The following is a 22,739-nucleotide window of genomic DNA, read 5'->3' as shown; positions in this document are numbered from 1 at the left end:
CTACCTAAAAATACTATAAAATGGACAACAACAACATAATCTATGAAGATGATTGGTGATAAAAACGATTTTCCCTTGTCTGCATTTGGAAAGGTTTGCATAGAATACACAAGAAAAAGCAATGGGAAATTAGCCACCTTCTACAAATAAAAAAAAAAAAAATAAACCAAACAAATTCCCCATGAGAGTGTTTTTACTTACTGTTTGGTTGTTGATATTCTACAGAATGCACAACATAAAGGGAGTTAACTACTCACATGCAAAATGCTACCAGAAATGCTATAGACTGAACCGAATTTTAATATATTTTTCCTCATGCAGTGTCTGCATTTTATGTGGAGCATTCACAGGCATTTCTACATACTGAATACCCTGGTTAAAATATGCCATATATGCAAAGTATAAAGTATTAAATTATACAATAATAAATCCTTAACCAGTCCATAAACCATTGTATAGAAATTTGAATAACATATCATGCACTCTGACCCTATTTTCAAAAAAAAAAAAAACTTAAAATATTAATTCTATGAAAAAAAATCACCATAGATTGAAAGTCTTTATAAGGGTTTCATTTATTAATATGACATGCTTTTTCAGTTAATAAATGACATACCAGGTACAGGTATAATGAACTATCTGTTATTGAATTTGAAAAAAAAAATCTCTACAGCGTCAAATAATAAATATCCCAATAAAAATCCTTTACCTGGTCCGGCCTGAGATCCATCAATCACAAACTCCGCCTCCTCGCGGACGGTCGCCTCCTTCAGGCCCCGCCCAGTCAGAATGACCTTGTTGGCATCAGAGAATGCTGGGACGGCGTAGCCGAGGAACGGAGAATTCGGGAGGGCCACATCCGACCAGTAGAGATGAATGTAATGGTTTCCTAGAAATTTCAAAACAGGGTTATTTATTTGCCTGTGTAAGTATATGTACATGTAAAGACATGGCACGCAAGTATGAAATAGGAAAATGGCTATGGAACTATTTAAAAATATTTGTCTTGAAAAAAATATAGTTACTTTATACTCCTGTCATGAAGAGTGGAAATAAAACTGCCTAAAAATTTCATCAGATCATTGATGGTGGCAGTTTTTAACAAAACACTAAAGTGAGGTCAAAATGCAAACATTGTATACCATAATTCTTCTAATTTCATCAATCTTATACTCAGAAAAAAATTGGGGGGTTGGGTGTGGTGGGGGTCTTTTTACCTTCCTCCCTGGGAACAAATGCCACTAATGTCTGACCATAGCTGTCTGTGACAGTAGCGGGGACTGTAGAGCCAGGTCCAACTACCTCAGCCCTTAGAGATCCTGAAATCAAAGTCATGTAGACCTTTAGTAATTTAATATTCTGACTCATATACGCTGTATACATTAACGAGCAAAACAGTAAATTAATTACATGTAAATGTATCTTTAAATTCATTAATGATGACCTGCAATATATAACAGCCAAAAAAAATTCCCACAAAATATCTTTTCTTAAAAAAAATAACATGCTATCCAACTGCATGTAAAATTTTTCACAACTAATTTAATATTAAGGTACTGTAGACATACTTTTTTCCACGGGGTCATAATTCCGCAGAATTTCAATTTCTGTTTAATCTGCGGGTAGAAAATTATGTGGATTTCTTAGACTGTCACTAAATGCCTTACATTTATATTAAGTATGCTTGGACAAATTTCCGCGGAAAATACCACGCGGAAAAAAGTACTTCTACAGTAAACAAAAATTTATTGTAAAAAATCTGAATTGCACATAAATCTTTTCTTTAAAACAAATGACACAGTCCCCTGGACATGATTTTTTTACTTACCTGGGCCGGCCTGAGAGATGTCAAACACCAGTCTCTTCTCCTCCCCCACCACCAGACCCACGCGCTCGTTACCGTCCATGTACTGGGCCCACCCACCAGAGATCCGCACCTTACGGGGATCAAACACCTTAGGGTGGAATGGACTTCCTGAAATAGTATCCTCCATTTGTAAAGCTTTGAAAGTTATCAAACTTTCCACTTTAAGATTTGAGCTTGTGAAAAAAATTTCAATGATTTAATCCTATCTTATAAGTTCATAGATTGTGTAATCTGATATCATATCTTATATTTTCACATTCTGAAGTTGTCAGGGAAACTATCTGTCAAAAATGTTGATCAAGTAATCGACCTTTCAGGTGAAAAATGTACTTTAATTTATGGTGTGTATAAATGTATAGGTCGCTCAACATAATTTTTCCCTTAAGTGCTTGAGATTGTTGAAAATTAGGAAATAATCGCATCAAAGCTAGTAAATAGACAATTTATCTTTTCCTATTTTACTCCTCATAAAAAGAGGATTATTGTATGAAAACTACAAGTTAGAATACTTAATCTTAATTGAAATGGATCCGTACTTTACACCTATAAAACGATATTTTTTTTTTCGAAGCAAAAACTTACCCCTCAAAATAAATAGTGTACAGTCATGTATACAAGTAAAGCCAACAGTGATTTTTTTTATTTTACCTGGAATGGGAGTTCCGTTCCACAGAATACCAATGTTGAAGATGCCCACCTCTACTGGTGTATAGTTAACAATGAATTTCTCTCCAGCTCTCTCTACTGTTGTCTTGGCAATAGAGTTAGGTCCTAGGAACAAAATAGATAATAGATAGCAATATCATTAGGCCTAAAGATAGATGCAAGATTCTATAGGCATTGCTTTGCAATGCAAATAAAACATACAAGTATATTTTATTTTTACATTAGAACCCTTTTGTTTTATGTATTATATTATAAGAAGTCTTTTTCATGACCATATGTTAACATCCCTCGAAAATCAATTCATCTTTCTATGCAAGTTTCTTTGAACTTACATTGTATTAGAATTGAATTTCAGCACAGATAAACTTCAGTATCTCACACTTAAGGTAAGGTTTGCGTCTCCCTCCAACTCATATTTTTTTTAATATGCACACATGCTATATATCAATTTATTCAGGATGATTAGCTTCATCATTTAATATGATTTTCAAAGATATTGCCCGTCCAATTTTTTAGTAAAAGACGCCAAATTTAACGTATTTCATATTTCACCTCGAATATTATTTTCATTGAAAAAATTGAATTATTTTATAAATTATCAAACTTTTATAAGTAAAATGACCTGAATTAGTATAATTCATGCTTCTATTATTTAAACTTTTAATTTTCCTCTTATCAAAAATGTGAAAATTTGGGTAAAAAAGAAGATTTTTCAATTTTCCTTTATAAAGTGAAACCGTTGCCATGGCAACAAAATATAAAAATCAACGTTTTACATATCTACCGATTCCATCAAAATCCATGAAGTTATTAATTTGATCATTTTCATTAATTTGAACTAAAAAAATATGTATGTCCCCAATATAATTTCCATGGAAACGGGCTATATTATGGGTTCGGAACATAAAAATGAGGCTTTTTCTACACTTTTAAAGACAAGATATCACCTTGTCATGGTGAATGTTAAAGACTGAATGTTATTTTTTATATTGTTTTTAGGCATAAATTGGCCAAATATGTTCAAAATAAAACTCCTCCTGTGCCACATGATGGTCTAAAAATTTATTCCATGGAAGAATTCTAGTATTTATGGCAATCTTTACATCTGAATATTCTGATGAAATTGTCCATGAATTATACTGCAACACCTTTAGAAGTACATGTATATGTATATAAACATACTTCAGAACATGTTGCAACTAAACCAATTAAAAGCCTATGAATTTGACCTCATGCTGATTTAGTTATTCCAACATGTAGTAACTTCTAGACATCTTTGTAGCAAAATATCTTTATTCAGTTATGGCTGGTGACTGTCATTATACATTTATGCCATTTTTTGAGTGAAATGTTGTAAGTATTGCATCCACGAAGCTGCTGTTTTTATAAATAAATGATTTCTTTACTTCGAAGAGTAGAAATGCTACCTTTAAAGTAATGTTTGTTTGCCCTCTCTTGACTCAGGGTAAAATTATTGGGTCGGTAGGTGAGAAAATCTTCAACAACATTTTTTTAAGGGGGATAAGAAAACTAAAAAGAAAAAAAATATGGCCCTGCATTGAAAAAAAGTTTTCAGTCTGGTCATTTTAGTCAGTCGGTCTGGAGAGGCCGACAACCAAACATTTTTTAAAGATGGCCTATTTCTACATTTCATGGACATTAGCTCAATCATTGGATTAGGTAGTCTGAGAATCTAAATTGAAATATCAGACAGAACAAAATAAAGATGAATTCTAAGTGACATCAATTCATACTTTATGAGTTTACAGAGTACTTCTGATTTCAGAGAAAAGGCAAATCTGCAAAATGACATAACACTGTCATAAATATTTGTCAAGAACAGGAAAAAAGAAACAATGCTACAGTGATAGATATACTGCACTGTATCTCCTTGATATCCATGAAATAATAATTTAAATATAACAAAATTTTCTCCTTTTTAAAATCAAAATACAGAAAAAAATGAAAAGATTATAAATGTAAACAATTTTAAAATAAACTACATGTACTTGTGAAAGATTTTAATTTTAGTACATTACTAAACTAGTCTTATCACTCCTACCAAATTAACAACCTTACAATTTCCAAGTGTCATGTTTTAAACTGTTACAGTAGATATAATTATACATGTTCACTGCAGCTTTATGTACACAACTCATCAGTTTTCAGAAATACTTATTTGAGCATATTAGGTCCTGGTAAGAACAAAATTTAATGAATAAAAATATTTATCTTAATTGTTCATGTATTAATGTCCTTGCAATTTTACAAACCCTTTTAAAAAACTTGTTACATGTAAGTATAGACAAAAGCAACCTTCAATAATACCTATGATGTATACATTTATTTTATTGAAAACAAATTCAAAGATGGACAAACAGAGCATGCACTGCAATCATCACATACACATATTTTCTAAATATATGGAAAACAGCATGTATATACTAGATAGGATGTTGTTAAACATTAACTTTTCTTCTGTAATCTATAGACATATAAAAATATGCATTGGGTATAACAAGTCAGAAGTTCTTCTCCAAATCTCCATTGATTTTGCCATGTCTGGTTCAACATCTATGCTTGATCCAATCATCCATCCAACTTTCTTTAATATTCTTGAGCAGATATGGGATGACCTTTACTTTGACTGATGGCACAAATCTTTTAAGGAAACACTGAAGTACTTTTTTTTTTGTTCTTATCTATTCCAATTAATGACCCATGATCTGAAATCATATGTGTTCATTTTTACAATAACATTTAAGGAATTGCATTTTTGGAATTGCATAAGGAATTTCATTCACTTAATGAAATGAATAAATTTACAATATATTAATCAATAAAGAATCAATGTGAAATTATTGTAAAATTTACAGATTGAATTAGTGAAATGCAAATGCTTGATCAAGAAAATTAATGTTTTTGTCATGCACAATCTGTATCTCTTTTTTTATTAATTAGAAAATGAGATATTAATTAAAATCAAACCTCATTTAAAAAGGTAACAATTGAATACCTGTTCCAATAATGTTACAAATATTAGGCGTAAAAAGCAAGGATTTTATTTTTCATAATTTCTTAAATGAATGCATTTTTATTTTTTGGCAATGTTGGGATATTAGTTACATCCTGACATCCTAGCTTGTACCGTTTATTCATCGTTTTAAAATCCGTAGTCAGTAGATAATTCATAACTTTCAGTAAAATGAATAGTTAAATAATTACCTGATGAAAATACTGTCAACAATCAAACTGTCGACATCATCATTGGACATGGTCAAATGCACCGTGACTTTTCTTCCCTGTTCGGACTGCATATAGCATAATACTTTACAGGATACTCTCAGGTCTTTTCTTTTTTCTTTCCAATTCTCACTTAAAATTTTAGTGTAGTGGTGAAGCGATAAACACACAACAGCACAATGCGCCAATGACTTTCTTCTGATCGGAACGGCCGTGCAACTTGCCACGTTCCGTATCGAAAATAAACAAGTCCTCCTTTATTGGTCCATCCACATGCATCACGCTAATCTCAAAGGCTTCTAAGATTCCTATGCTTTGATTTTTTATAAGACTTTCTCCCAAAACGTCCTTTGTTTTTAGTCCTAACAATAAGTGACAACAAACATCAAGTATGACAGAGGAAATTCGTTACCGAGATGCTTAGCATCGCTGGTTTAAATTCGCCTGTTTCAAACGCTTTGGTGATTCGCAAGAGTTATCTCCCTGTAAACGCAAACCTTACCTTAACTATCTCAAATACCATGGATATGTGGAAGGGAGTTGAAAGTCTATATCTCTATCTCTTGAAGATAGCAAGATTATCTGTTTAATTTCTCCACCTACCCTCCACTTTGATATCCAGATCTCCACTCCTCTTGCCCACATCCACATAGAACACGGCTTCCTTGTCCTCCTGACCTTTGTACAGACCGGGGCCAGAGGCCGAGGGCAGTCCTCCCTCATCAATGGTGTGAATGACCGGACAGCCTACAATACAGCAAAAAAATAAGTAATTTAGTGGTCATGTTTCTATGAAATCAAAGAAATTAGTTAAAATTCATAAAATCACCATACCCTTCTCCCCAAACACTTTTCCAATTGGATTCAACATCTTCTGAGATGTGAACTGTACATATCACATATGCTGAGCTTCACTTTAAGTTTACTGTACCCCTCGTTTTGTCAGACAATACCTGCTATTTGGTTTGTGGGCAAATGGAAAGGTCATGCAGGGATATAAAATGTACTAAAGGTCTGCATGTCTTATGTACAGTAAAGTTTCACTATTAGACCTAAAAATCTGATTAAAAAGATGAATCATCTTTAAAAAGAATGAATACCTGAGTTGTCATGTAATCTGTAATACATCCACTTTTTACCTCTATATCCATAGTCAAACATCCTGTTCATATTCATAGGAACAAAAAGAAGTCAACACTGGCACACAGGTCAGAGAATAATGTGTGGAACTCTGGGATATGTGAAAACTACTCACCATGTTAACTTTATCTGTGAACAGTGCCTCATTATAATTACCCTAGTCTGTCCCAGAAAGGTCAGAATAACAAAGACAATCATGCAAATACCAATTCACCAAGGAGTAAATGCCTCTCAGACCACAAAAGTATATTTCAATGGCAATAACATGAAAATTTCAAAACATCAAAATATGAAAATTTAATTTTCAGCACAAAATGTTCTCAAATTATTAATCCAATATTTATGGATTTCACTTTTCTTTATTTTAACATTGTCTTTTTTCTTTTCTGCTCTTTGGGGGTGGGGATGGATGGGGGAGGAGGTAGCAACTTTCAACCAAAATACTTCACTAAAAGGGGTGGGGGTAGGGGGGATAATCTACAAAAGAACATATTTCTGGAAGTTTAACATTAATGACTTTTTCGTTTACCCTGCCCGATATGGACTTTAATTTGAGTCACATCTTACCACCTATGGATATCTGAGTCAAATGCTTCCCATCTCTCTTCAGTGAAGATACATGGTAGACACTTCCACCCAACTGTGAAGTCTGTTTAGAAACCACACTTATTGCTTTTCTTGACTGGGAGACAATGTTTCTACTTTCAGTGGTAGCAACCACTCTATTCTGAAGCGGTACTACCACTTTATCAGTTATTGCTGTCCTTGAATTCTGAGGCGGATTCACCACATTATCAGTTTTAGCTGTCCTTGAATTCTCAAGTGGTACCACCACTTTATCAGTTTTAGCTGTCAATGAATTCTGGGATAGCACCTTTGGTTGAGGGGTACTAGTAAGAGAGGCTCTTGCTTGGAGTAATATTTCAGACTGACTAGATTTCTGAGGAGATGTATGTGAAGAGTCTGGAGAGAGCTCTCCATTCATCTCAACTCCATCCCCCTCTGACGTCCTTGTTTGTGTATGTCTTAGCTTAACCCCAAACTGTGCAGCACCAGAAATGGAAGATTCCATAATATTAGGGAGATTCGAGGAGTCATTATTAAAGCTTGAGTCCTTCATGCTGGTTCTTGGTTTTCCAGCAACATCAGTCTTGTGTAAGGATTTTTTAAGGTGATTCTCCAAATGTGCCAGTAAAGCTTTATTTGCAAACACACTGTTATTCAATTTAAGGGGTCCAGGTCTTCTGTTATTGTTTGTTTTTTCATCCTTGACCTTTTTTTCCTCTTCTTTGACTGCGTCAAGGTCATTTTCCTTATTTCTCTTCTTCAACACTGACCCCAGCTCTTTGACCAACTGGTCATGAAGCTTTGACCCCGGGTCCTTCTTGATGGAAGACTTGAAGATGATAGGCCTATCCACAAAACTCTTCGGACTAACAGGGGACACGGAGGAATTTTCCACCATTTTCTCCTCATCAGTTTTATTATTGCACACATGACCCTCTTTCTCCTCCTGAGGGCTTTGAGGATCTTTCTCTGTAGGAACATCCTCCTCTGATTCGCTGGAGGAGTCTGATTCTGGGATTTTCCCTTTGAGGACACTCTGCAGTTCTCCAAGCACACTGTCCACACTGATCTCTATAACTTCCTTAGAATCAGTCTCTACTTCCATTTTGAGAATCTTACTCAATCACTTGACTATTATATTTGTTCAAATCAAGAGTAAAACGTCCACTAATTCACAACAATAAAGTTAGTAGTGCAACAGATTTTTTTTTTGTTTTCGGCATGACCTGTAAATCATATGATTATCAGAAGTTCTTATCTTGTCCTATTCAGTGCAACATGATAAGGCTTTATGATACAATATGCCAAACATAGAAGGTTAACTTTGATAAAGAGAACAGTACTTCAATGACCATTGATTAGGATTACCCCATGGCTGAATGCACAAGGTTCAAAACAATCTTCTAGTCTGCAATGTAAGGAAATCTGATCTAATCCTGATAGATTCTTCAAGAGTGAACTATTTTTAATCCAACTTTGATATAATGATCCAGTTTTAAGGATCTACTTAAAATGTTCATCCAATTACTTTGTTGCTTTAATGTGATCAATTGCTTTCCATTCACTCCCTCCAAAAATTTAATTTTGCATTCCAACAATAGCATGCACAAATCAGAAAATCCATTCTATGACTGTACAGTCAGAACTTTCAAAATGCACATCCACAGTACACTATCTGAGGTTCTAATTGACTAGGAGCCTAACACATCAAATTCATTCAAAACCTGTTTTAAATTTCACCGATTCCAACATCTGATTATTACTACATTTGTAAATCCAATAGTGCTCAAAGAGCTGCACACATTCTCTTTTATAAAACTTCAGAAGTCTAAATCACACATTTAAGTCTCTAGACTCCTACACATTGGCTAAATTTTAATTCTGTTGAAAAGGTTTAACACTGTTGGCTAGTACAATTCATTCACGTACAAATATACTGATTGAAGTTAAATAAAATCAGCATAATTCATGAAAATAAATCCACACCTCTACGAATTTTTTTTCATCGAAAATGAAACAGTTCAACACAAGTTTTCATTGTTATAAAACATCCCGTAAAGAACACTATTGTATATTCGCTGAAAATCAATATTTTGCTTAGATTTCAGGTCCTTTCAACAAACAACTTTTAATAAAGACAGAAATTTAAGGGATCCATTGCCTTTGGAATATTCTCTGTGAAGGCTGCAGCAATAAGTTTTGGCTTATATTGCTTTACATAGCACCAAGGTTGTACAGATTAAAATCATTAATATTAATAAAAACCTCCGACTTGATTTGAAAGCCTGTAATGATTTCTGTGTCTGTTATTGAGACACGTGGATATTTAAAACCTCGCATTCACAAGATGTCCCGCAGCTCCTGTTGACTTAAGCGTGGATTAATATTTTGTCATCATTAGCAAACAGGGAGTATCTCGGGAGAGAAATTATAATTCCAAGAGTGGTGTAAACATTCCATAACTAAATGAGTAGACACTATACGGAGATGATGAGTCGAGATGGGACGTTGATCCGCGATCGAAATAGATCAATTACCATATACAAACATCACTATAATTTTCACTAAAAATTCTGCACAATTTCAAGGTTTAAGTTAATCTATAAATGGATGGTATGGATTATAACATCCAACCATGCATGCATAACAAGCATTCTCCCACAATTGTAAAATCACTTCATGAATATTACTATAAAATCCTTTTATTTATTACAAACTTTAATGCTACATAGTTGTACGTACTAATGAATTAAACTGAACACGTTTTCATTTAATAATTGTAGTAACTTAAGGCATTTTCAAATTAGCTAATGCAGTTGAAATTTTTTGAGTTAATTAATGAATTTTGAAATAACATTTTACAGGAAATCATTGTGAAAATCAATGATACTATTTCATAGCCACCTAAGCTTTGCAAACACAGTTTTTCCAGTAAATTATTGACTTTAATGCTATTGGTATTTTGAAAATATCAGTCTCCCCCACCTCTATTGATACTGGGTAATATTTGTCAATGGGCTCAGCCTGCCTAGTATAATTCTTCTGAGAGAGAGAACCTGTTTGTGTGGGCTGCAGAATGTGTTACCAAAGAAAGGCAAATATGTACACAAAAGCCTGAAAGGAAGACTGAAAAATTTGGAGCACCCTCTATAACAAATATGGTACCTTTTAACTGCTCTTGTTTTCAGCCCTATTAGCTATTTGCTCCAAGCTACATGTAATGATGTGACACTGAGTGCATTTAATACCATGCTTGGAACAGAGGAAATTCTTTAGTTTTTATTCCAATTTTTTTCACACTTAAAGAAGCACTATTAATTGCTGAAATAAATATCAAGATGTGGTAAATTCAGTATCTAAAGTGTAAGCTAGTATACATGTACTCTAGTGTGCACTAGCTTTTTACAAACATTATTCATATGATTTTACATTACCAAAACCAACATAAGAGGCATAGTACAGTTTAGAAAATACATCCGGTTATCTTGGGTAGTCAGTCTTGTTCATATATTTACAACAACATGCCTGGCCGAATGTTGCATACAGAATTTGTCCCATACCTTCTGTTTCAGGTAGAATTTGGACCTGGTTTACTTTAAAACAGACACTGGATGCTGCCAAATCATCTCTATGTTCACCAATATAGCATTTTTTGTCCATTGAATTGTTTTCACTGAAAGTTTGTATATTGCTTTGGGTCAGCGAGTCCACATGCATTTCTGTCTATCTCAGGAAGACTAAATTTTTGCAATGAAAATTTTATATATCAACTCCCTATGGCCTAACAAGACCCCATTTGATTTTGAGATCAAAAGGTCAAAGGTCAAGGTAATAAATTCTGTCTCTTAACTCTTTCTTTCTGTGAAATATCTGGAGAAGCCTTTAAGCTTTAATTTACAGTGAAAGAGTTCTTTTAAACCACAACTCCCTATCGCCCACGGAAGACCCCTTTTTGTTTTGAGGTCAAAGGTCAAGGTCATTCACATTATGTCTGTGTGTAAAACTTTCATTTCCAAGCAATCTCTCAAGAAGGTTTAGTATTTTGCAATGAAACTCCCTACCATAACTCCCTACAGCCCCACCCGCCCTTCTTCAAGTGCCCCCCCCCCCCCTTTAAGATTCATGCATGTTCTTTTTTCTTTATTAAGTGATTCTCTGAACTAGCTTGTAATCACTGCATATATATGTATCCTAGAAAGGTTGCTCCCTCCTTAGTTGTCTAAAATCTTTCCACTGTCCAAGTTAATGAAAGTTATCAAAATCAGTGGCAATTCTAGGATTCAAAACATTTCAGTGCTAATTTTTAATGTTCATAATGGCTCTAGTTAAATCTAGTTGGACAGAATGATGGTTGCAGTCCATTATTACATGTCCTGCTGGCCAGTTAATGAAGTTATAGTTTTTTTAAAATCAATTTTATGAATTCCTTTGAATTAACTGTAAGTCACAAACTCTCTATCAATTAACATGAAGTCAAGTTAAATACTTATGACTGAACAGGTAACATTTTAACATTAAAGTGTAATGAAACAAAAAACCTAGCTTCAAAGTACTAAAATTTCAGGCTTAAATGCATTCTTTAATAAAAATTTGTCAAAACATGTCAGAAGTGAAAAGAATCAGTTTATATATAGTTACATGTGTACACAGACAGACAATAATTTGCAAAGTAAGACAGGTAGCAAGGCCAGAAAAAAATTCTAATACCTATACTGTAAAATTATTCCCATCATCATCAAAACATCAAATAAGACAAACAGATATCTGCATATTTTAAGATCAATCAATAAATTAAATATAGAGAGAAAATCGTAAGATTATACCTACTGTCTGCCATTGTTAACCAGGGAGCGATTGAGTACAGTGGTCTAGTGGGAGGACGTTATGTATTGTACAGGGGTGGTCAACTGAACCATGTAATGGATGGGACGCCTCTTAAGGGGACATTCAGACACCACAATCAATTTAACATCAATTCACATTAGTAGTTATCTAGGGAGCCCATCTAATGGTGACATATTGCCTGTACATCATATTTAAGTGTATAATGTTGGTCAATAGACTTTGGTGATATTAAGCCTGCCATTATTTTGTTATATACCAGATGTGTTCAGTTGGTAAACTTTTGATGATGAGTCAGCGTGCACAGAAGATGTTTTTTTCCTACATGTAGCTTAGTGGAGAACTACCTTAAAAGATCTATGATAGATCTAGAATCAACCCTGGACTTTATCAAATAATTCATCAATAGAAAGCTTTTAAGGTGGCTCTTTATGTTCAGTTAATGACTCTATTTGTCAGGTAAAACTGCTACAGTGTATTCTTGTTGGTAACACTAAAATAATTCCAATTGGACCGTGCAGGAAAAATATAACAAGAGGCCCATGGGCCACATCGCTCACCTGAGTAATTTGGGTGATGCAGATCTTTTTAAAAGATTTGATCTATATATATTTCTATGTAAAATTTGGATTCCCTATTGTGGCCCCGCCCTACCCCTGGGGGTCATGATTTTAATAATTTAATATCTACACTACCCAAGGATGCTCCCACATAAGTTTCAGCTTTCCTGGCCCAGTGGTTCTTGAGAAGAAGATTTTTAAAGATTAGTTCTATATATTCCTATGTAAAACTTGGATTCTCTATTGTGGCCCCGCCCTACCCCCGGGGGTCATGATTTTAACAATTTAATATCCACACTACCCAAGGATGCTTCCACAAAAGTTTCAGCTTCCCTGGCCCAGTGGTTTCTAAGAAGAAGATTTTTAAAGATTTGTTCTATATATTTCTATGTAAAATTTGGATTCCCTATTGTGGCCCCGCCCTACCTCCAGGGGTCATGATTTTAACAATTTTATATCTACACTACCCAAGAATGCTTCCATATAAGTTTCAGCTTTCCTGGTTCAGTGGTTCTTGAGAAGAAGATTTTTAAAGATTTGCTCTATACATTTCTATGTAAAACTTGGATTCCCTATTGTGGCCCCGCCCTACCTCCGGGGGTCATGATTTTAACAATTTAATATCTACACTACCCAAGGATGCTCCCACATAAGTTTCAGCTCTCCTGGCCCAGTGGTTCTTGAGAAGAAGATTTTCAAAGATTTGCTCTATATATTTCTATGTAAAACTTGGATTTCCTACTGTGTCCCCGCCCTACCCCCGGGGGTCATGATTTTAACAATTTAATATGTACACTATCCAAGGATGCTTCCATATAAGTTTCAGCTCTCCTGGCCCAGTGGTTCTTGAGAAGAAGATTTTTAAAGATTTGTTCTATATATTTCTATGTAAAACTTGGATTCCCTATTGTGTCCCCGCCCTACCCCGGGGGTCATGATTTTAACAATTTAATATCTACACTATCCAAGGATGCTTCCATATAAGTTTCAGCTCTCCTGGCCCAGTGGTTCTTGAGAAGAAGATTTTTAAAGATTTGTTCTATATATTTCTATGTAAAACTTGGATTCCCTATTGTGTCCCCGCCCTACCCCAGGGGGTCATGATTTTAACAATTTAATATCTACACTACCCCAGGATGCTTTCATATAAGTTTCAGCTTTTCTGGCCCTGTGGTTCTTGAGAAGAAGATTTTTTAATGACCCCACCCTATTTTTGTATTTTCTTGATTATCTCCCCTTGGAAGGGGTCTTGGCCCTTGATTTTGATAATTTAAATTCCCCTTCACCCAAGGATGCTTTGTACTAAGTTTGGTTAAAATTGGCCCAGTGGTTCTTGAGAAGAAGTTGAAAATGTGAAGAGTTTACAGACGGACGGACGGACGGACGACGACGGACAACGGGTGATCAGAAAAGCTCACCTGAGCTTTCAGCTCAGGTGAGCTAAAAACCTTTATGGATGTTTCCTGTTTTTTTTCAATCAAATTAGTCCATCTCAAAATAAATTTATATCAAATAGCAAAGAAGCTCAAAAAATGTTGAAACCTGCAAAAATGGCTTGCCACAAGGATTTACACAAGTAAATTTTGAAATCCCTAGCACTTTCTATTCAGATGCCATAGCTGGGGCACACTAGTAGTCTTTCATGATCAAAAGTATGTCAAAATTTAAGGTCAAGGTCATGAGGTAAAAAATGTTGGTACCCAAAGAAAGGTTTATCACTTGCAATACACCTGAAATATGAGAGCCTTTAGCACCTACAATTCATAAGTTATTGCCAAGATGAAAGTTGGGATAAAGCTTTTCAAAAGCAAGTCAAACTTCAATGTCAAGGTCATTAGTTTTACTTTAAATGTGTTGGCATCCAAAGAAAAGTCATATAACAAGGATTTTTGATACTTTATACTAAATAATACAATCTGATTTTACGAAAACTTTGAGAATGCCTTTGGAACTTAAATTTTTGTAGTTACAGTGATGGCAACTCAATTTACAGTGACCATTTTCAGTCTTTGTATCAACATCTCATGTATAATGCAGAAGCCTCCTTCATCATGACTGCTAATGGTTGTAATTGAGGGGATAACTCTATTTATCCAGGTGCCAGTCAGAAGTTGTCCAACATATCAGGTTAGCTAAAATTATAACATTGCTTACCTGGGAGTTCAAACCCGCAGTAGTTGATGTAGATCTCGTGCTGCCCAGCCTCTGTTGGTACATAGGTGATCTCCTTTCTCACATCAGAATAAGAGCTGGTAGAATTGTAGTCTATAATGTTTCCTGTGGGACTCCTAATGACCACACTGTAGTCCTGAACACCCACTTGACTGAAGTCAACTGAAAATGTAAAATTAATAAATGTTAATTTACCTGATTCTTAGAATGTACACAAAATACACAAGGTACAGTGAAATCACAATTTTTTGTGGGGATTTTTTTTGTTTTTGAGGTATAAAGAAAAGAATGAATTCATGTCCACCACAACATGTAAAATGTCACTAGTACATGTATTACCAACCCTCAAAAATTCTTCATCCACAAATTCAAATCCCCATGAACCCAGTTTTCCTTTCGCTCCCACAAAGATTATACCCAATGAAAATTCCTGATTTTGTGGTATTTGTTATGTGTTCTTTTATAATCAAGCCAGCTTAATTCTTGAAAGAATGAGGATAAAATGATTTCTATAAAAAAAAACGAAATAAAAGGTAACTTACTGTCAAAGGAAGCTGTTTGTCCAATTCCACCCTGTTTGAAATGTTCCACTCTGATCATTGCCAGGTCAAACACATCCACATAGAATGGACTGCCATCAATCTGTCGTCCCGCATACTGCACCTCCACAGTGTGGCGGCCTAAAGATAGGAAACAAGAGGCCCAAGGGCCTTGAAACGCTCTTCTGATAAATTGTACAACCTATCACTTGTATTTGAAGCCTCTAACCCTAAGTATCCTAAGACCCAAGTTGCATCACCTGATAAAGTTTGATGGTTCTTAGCAAATTAGGACTACTTTTTGGTCTACATTCTTGAAAAACCCAAAATGCATCAACTGACAAAGTTTGATTATTCTAAGCCAATAAATACCTAAGATACTTAAATATAGCCATAAAATGTCGAAAGTAGGTCATCGTGACCTACATTTTAGTCAACATTTTTCAGAGTCCCAAGATGCATCTGCTGACTAAGTTTGATAATTCTAAGCCAATAAATACCTGAGATATTCAAAGTAGGTCACTGTGACCTACTTTTTGGTTGACATTCTCGGAAAACCCAAGATGCATCAACTGACAAAGTATGATGATTCTAACCCAATAAGTACCGGAGAATAGTGACAGTCCAAATTTAAATGGCGGTTAAATTTTCACAGTGTGCATAGTCCAATAGGGTATTTAATTTGGTCTAACAAGTATCACATTAGGTTTGAATCTAGGTCACAAGGTTACTCAGGTGTATCATTGGTTTTTACAGGTAAATGTGAGTTCATTTCAATGTTGTATGAAGCCACATGTATGTGCTAAAGTTTTATGCAGTAAATAATTTTCTTTAATTGAAATATTTTTTTCAGTAAAATTGTATTCCAGCGCTTCAATAATGCATATATCCTCTGCACACTATCTTTCCTAATCTTTCCTAATTGCTATCAAGTCTTGTCACTTCCATTATAAAACCCATTGTAATCTATTTTCATAATTAACATACAAGTAATTTCATATTACAGGGTAAAATTTCTCTTTAGACAAATGTTAGTAAACAATAGCACCAGCACCCATGTCTTAGATTAAACTGCTTAACATTGCTTAATTGAGCATTCAAATACATTGGGTTTTCCAAAACTTTGAGTTCATTATTTGTTGTATGTCAAAATCTCATTATCCATGATTTTTCATTTTATAGTTTTGCTAGATTTATTAATATAGGTTTAAAAATAATTAATATATATAAACTAAAAGTTTTTAACTCTACAGCAGTGAAGAAATCTGTAATTGTGATGCTTTTAATATTTGCCTCTATGTTATTTTTTAAAATATGAAAGAATAAAATAAGAATTGAATATGGTAAAGAATAAAATAAATAGCAAGAGCATCTAGTCTTAGCCATAATTTCTTTTGTAAAACAAGCCCTTTATCAATTCAAATTTCAGTTTTTTCAGAGAGTAACAGATATGAATAGAGAAATTTGAAGGTAGAAATGTTCATCATAATTAATTTAATACATTTTATATGTGCTATTTATATCATTCCAAGTATTTATGATATTATTGAGTTTATGTGCCTGTTTATGTATAATCCATTAGTGGGAAAAGTGGAGAGCTAACTTCCTGACTTTGTTAAACAATACCTTTTGTAAGAACAGAAAATAGGGGGCTGTCATTCACTAATTCTGCAAATAATATTTGCAATTAAAGAAAAGTATTATTGCACAACACTTTGGCCTATATATGTGGCTTCATACAACGTTGAAATCAACTCACATTTACCTGTAAAATCTAATGATACACCTGAGTAACCTTGTGACCTAGATTCAAACCTAATGTGATACTTGTTAGACCAAATTAAATACCCTATTGAGCTATCCACCAGGCTACTGAAAATTTAACCGCCATTTCGTATTTCGCTGTAAATATAGCCATAAAATGTCAAAAGTAGGTCACTGTGACCTACTTTTTGGTCGACATTCTTGGAAAACCAAAGATGCATCAACTAACAAAGTTTGATGAGTCTAAGCCAATAAGTACTGGAGATACTTAAATATAGCCATAAAATGTCAAAAGTAGGTCATCGTGACCTAAATTTTGGTTGACATTTTTTAGAAGTCCCAAGATGCATCTGCTGACCAAGTTTGATAATTCTATGCCAATAAATACCTGAGATATTCAAAAGTAGGTCACCATGACCTACTTTTGGTTGAAATTCTCCGAAAACCAAAGATGCATCAACTGACAAAGTATGATGATTCTAAACCAATAAGTACCAAGGAATATTTAAATATAGCCATAAAATGTCAAAAGTAGGTCACCGTGACCTAATTTTTGGTTGACACTCTCCAAAACCTAAAATCCATCAACTCACAAAGTTTGATGATTCTAAGCCAATAAATACCTAAGATACTGAAATATAGCCATAAAATGTCAAAAGTAGGTGACCTAATTTTTGGTCGTCACTCTCCGAAAACCCAAAATGCATAAACTCACAAAGTTTGATGATTCTACGCCAATAAATACCTAAGACACTTAAAACTAGCCATAAAATGTCAAAAGTAGGTCACCGTGACCTACATTTTGGTCGACATTTTTCAGAGTTCCAAGATGCATCTCCTGACCAAGTTTGATGATCGTAGGTCTGAAGGTAATCAAAATATGCCTTTTAAACAATTTGAAAACAATTGCCTGCCAAATTCAAAAAGTAGGTCACAGTGACCTACTTTTTTCTTAAATATGTTTTAAGGTCCCAAGATGCAGCAACTTACAAGGTTTGATGATTCTAACCCTTTCAGTGCCTGAAATTATGGGATTAAATGTTTTATAAAGGATAAGTCATAAAGTTCAAAAACTCAGGTCACGGTAACCTACTTAAGAAATACGACATCTCAAGGACCCAAGATGCATCAACTGACTAAGTTTTATGATCATACGCCTAAAACTGTCCAAAATATGCCTTAAAATCAATTTGAAAACAAATACCTGAAAAATTAAAAATGTAGGTCACCGTGACCTACTTTTCAGTTAACATGATGTGAAGTCCTAAGATGCATCAACTTACAAGATTTGATGATCCTAGTCCTTATAGTAAGCAAAATATAAAAGTTTTTATTAATGGTAAATTTAGGTCAACTTTGAAGTGACCTTGAGACCACGCCCTTTGCCCCAGGGTCATGCCTCGAACAATTTTTAATCTTCAACATATCCTGATCCTTGTGTGTAAGTTTGGTGAAAATCTGCCTGGTGGTTCTGGAGAAGAAGATTTTTTAGCAACCAGTACTTTTGGTTTTGTTTTCTGATTATCTCCCTTGTTTTAGGGTCCCAACCCTTATTTTAGTATAAATGGTAGCCCTTGGGCCAAGGATACCCTGTGACAAATTTGACACTGATTGGCCAAGGGGTTCTTCAGTTATGGCCCATATTCTAAAAAGTTAACGCACACCGCACGACGCACACCGCACACCGCACAAATGGCCATAGCATTAGCTCTTTGAGCCTTTGGCTCAGAAGAGCTAAATATGGCTATTCATGACTTCAGTTCAGGAAAAACAACCATCATTTTTTGGAGATTCTAATGTGAAACAAATTAACCTCTCTAAAATAGAATTATAAATGTACAGTTCAACTATGGTATCTCAAATGATGATACAATCTTGAATACCATTGGTATGTCAGAGTCCACTGGAAATTCCAACCATTTATTCTTTAAACATTTTACCCCTGATTACTCACACTCTCAGATATCTTAGTTTATTCTCAGTCCCATTGAGTTTGAGAAATCAAGGTTTGACTGTACATGTATAATTGAAAATCTTCTGAACAATTTCAATACCTGTTGATGTTGGAGTCCATTCCACTTTAAAGCTGCCGTCTGCCTGAGACATGATTCTGGCCGGGATCCTGTTTCCATTCGGAGCTGTAAACAAAACACAACAGAAAACATTATAAAAACACTCCTACACATCAAAAAGACTCAATACAACTATACTGTAACCTATCTTGGCTAAATATGGCAGTTATAAACACAGAGGTAGAGAAGACAGAGCACAACACGGAGAACTCAGGGTATCACACACAAAGCACAGTCACTCACATCCCTTCTCCACTCTCACAAATCAACACAGACAGGAGGAAAATTTTCAAAGAATTTTACTACATTTTTATTGGTTTTCATGCACTTATTATATGTCCATATCCCAGAATCTTCATGCTATACATGACACAAAAATGGAACCTATAATGCTGATCTGAAAATGGCTAAAGTCTTCGACTCCGGAACCAAAAGCCTGGAGAAGAATCCATTGTTGCTGGTTGATTCGGAAATTCCGAGATTGTATGTTCATTTTTTGGACTTCTGACTTTGCCATAATGGCTGTTTCTTTCACAATTTGTCCTTATTACATATCTACCATGAAAGGTGATCCTATGGAAGAGAAATCGAAGACCTTTGTAACTAAATTGAATTCATGGTTTACTTAATTACTCACAATTTTCTTAACTGTCCATGTGTTCTCTTATTTGAAATTATTATTAAAGTAAAACTGGTCATGACTTAAAGAAATCTGACTTCAGAATTTCATCAATTTGTATCCTGATTTATTTTTCTGGAAACTTATATATATTAATAATCCTATGGCAAGTAAATGTTAAAATATGTAATGCTTTACACAAAAGAATCCACAAGGCTTAACAGTGTCAAAAACTCAAACTCCAAAAATGGCAACATAGAATATGTCCCTTTACCTGGAACTTTATCTCCATTGAATGTCATGCTAATTTTGTGGAGCCCTGGCTTTCTGGGAATAAAGAAAGCTTCAATCCTTCCTCTCTCTGTCTCCTTCATTTCACTTGGTATGGTTTCTTCATCACATTCCACGATCATTTCAAGTTCCCCTTCCCCTGATCGACTAACATCAACTGAAATAATTCAATGTCTGAATTTACATATTTTGAACCCCTAAAAATGCCTACCTTTTATTTTTACCTTATTTGTTCACAAATTCCTTCAACAAGTAGATTTAAAATGAGGTTCATTAAAAAAACATTTTCTATTAAACACACATTTGGATTTTGGGCAAATTTGGACAAACTTTCTTATTTTTTAACTTAATTTGGTTAAAAATTGGCAAGGGACACAAATTACACTGCATACACAGCAGCTAAATCAACTCCCAAATAAAAATTTAAGCTAGAACACTAGCTACATCAAATTTTCAAAGCCAAAAAAAAATCATACAAAGGGATGGGACAGATTCATCCACCATGGCTTTATCAGGTCTGGTCACTCTCACATGATTGACATCATACACTTTGATCACATAGGGAAAGTTTTCAACATCACTCCATTAAAGTACACCTCAACAAGATGGCTGCCGACTTCATTGGGTTCAAACTCAATACAATAAGTCTTAGCACTGGTTTCTCAATCTTAGATCCACTTTCCTTCCAGAGGGACCTGATTTAAAAATTTCAGAAAATAAAAAAAGACACAACACTTAGCTAATTTAAAATTCATCCGATATATTTCTTTTTCATTAATTTTGCTATTTATGCGCTAATTATAAAGCAATATTTTACATGCATACAATGTGATATAACATGGAATATATAATTACATGTATATGTATAATATAGTGTAAATACAGTGTGATGGAGTCTTTCAAAAGAGTTTTTGTTTTACATGCTCAAGTGTACCATTTCAACAAAGCACCATCACCAATGCAGCAGGAATTTTATTTTTTCGGTATTTAGATTGTGGAGTTTAAATTCTGCCTTTATGCAAATATTCATCTACAAATCTGCATGCAGCTCTTAATGTTTAAACTTTTAATCAAATGTCAACTGGAAATTTATAGTCCTTGGGCATCAGATGAGTACAAAGACCTTAAGTTCGGGTTTTTTCCCGAACAGCACTAGACAAAAGCCTTTCAAGCCAAAAATTCCAAAACTGTTTGAAAAATAAAAAATTAAAATCTTGATACTTTATTCAATTTTGTAATAACAATTTAATTAGATTCAGAAGAAATTTTTAATGCTAACAAAGCAATCAAACAATGTAGCAACAGCCTCAATTAAAATAGTTAAATGGAAGTCAAGTTTAACGTTTTTAATATTTAAAACAGTGCATAATTTTAAACCCGTGTGAACAAAAGCAGACTCTATGGTCCAACATTGAAGCAAAAAGCTTTTTTAAAATTTCAAAGCTGCAGCTCTTAAGCAGATTTCCCTTTTGCTATGTCATGCTTCTCTTTCCCTCAGGTCATGCTTGATTGTGTCACGCTCTATCGCATCTTGACTATGTCATGCTCTATTGAAACTGGATTGTGTCATTATGGAAGCCGTCACTCCTTTAGCAGAACCTCAATTGCATTGTGTCAACTTTCCATTACATTATGTCAACACATTGTGACATTTCTTACAGTACTATTGCGTTATGTCAACTTTCCATTACATTATGTAAATCTTTTTGACATTAACACACACTACTATTCGTTATGTCAACTTTCCATTACAGTATTTAAATCTTTTTGCATTAACTCGCACTTCAAACATTTCCCCAAACTTATTGCTTATAACTTTTATACATTTAAATCAAAACAATTTTATTTAAGATGTTATTATATAATTTCAACTCATTATTACATTATGTGCACTCTCTACTATTTGGTCTAAGTAGTTCATTACATGATGTGAATTTATCTTTAATTCATATCAAGTCGCTATAACACGATGTCAGAATTTCATATATGATGTGAAAAAAATTGTCACATGTGGCCAATTCTTTACTATATTGTGTCATCAATATGCTACAAAGCCGGGAATCTATTCATGATGTCAATTTTCCCTAACTTTTTGACAAAACATTATTTTGTTATGCCATTGTATCTCTACACTGTGTCTAAAATGCTTTGCCTCTTGTCATATTTTAGAATATTTCAACTCTTTATTATGTGACGTAAGGTTTAGGTTAAGCCTAAAAGTTCGTTTTGTGTTTTCAATATTACATGCACATATGTTAAACTTGCAAATGATTTAAATTAAACGTATCAAATATTAAATTATACACAAGTTAATTAATCCTTAATTAAAAATTTAGGTTAAATTAAAAATAGGATCATGTTCCCATGGAATCTTTATTGACGATTTGAAAAGTCCGA

The 22,739-nt window shown here is 34.1% G+C and overlaps 1 protein-coding gene across 2 annotated transcripts; it reads right to left on the bottom strand.

Annotated features, from left to right (window-relative positions):
* Nucleotides 1–40: 40 nt before the first annotated feature.
* Nucleotides 41–19,985, bottom strand: LOC134265126 (filamin-A-like). Of its 2 annotated transcripts, XM_062747364.1 has the most exons (10): nt 19,817–19,985; nt 19,415–19,498; nt 15,600–15,737; nt 15,040–15,219; nt 6,380–6,523; nt 2,516–2,638; nt 1,829–1,975; nt 1,218–1,319; nt 710–889; nt 72–219 (listed from the first exon to the last, which is right to left on the bottom strand). In XM_062747364.1, the coding sequence occupies exons 1-10, from the start codon at nt 19,947–19,949 to the stop codon at nt 194–196; spliced, it is 1,257 nt and encodes a 418-aa protein (XP_062603348.1). In that variant the 5' UTR covers nt 19,950–19,985; the 3' UTR covers nt 72–193. The 2 variants fall into 2 exon arrangements, with proteins under 2 accessions (XP_062603347.1, XP_062603348.1); XM_062747363.1 differs by lacking the exons at nt 15,040–15,219; nt 15,600–15,737; nt 19,415–19,498; nt 19,817–19,985 and adding an exon at nt 7,484–8,717 and having other exon boundaries at nt 41–219.
* Between the last annotated feature and the right edge of the window lie 2,754 nt (nt 19,986–22,739).

The sequence above is a fragment of the Saccostrea cucullata genome, unplaced genomic scaffold (assembly GCF_032062105.1).
Source record: "Saccostrea cucullata isolate Sc308-1 unplaced genomic scaffold, CSIRO_AGI_Scuc_v1 ctg15542, whole genome shotgun sequence".
Taxonomy (NCBI): domain Eukaryota; kingdom Metazoa; phylum Mollusca; class Bivalvia; order Ostreida; family Ostreidae; genus Saccostrea; species Saccostrea cuccullata.
Note: the sequence above shows the minus strand (reverse complement) of the source record. Positions and strands in the feature narration are given on the sequence as shown.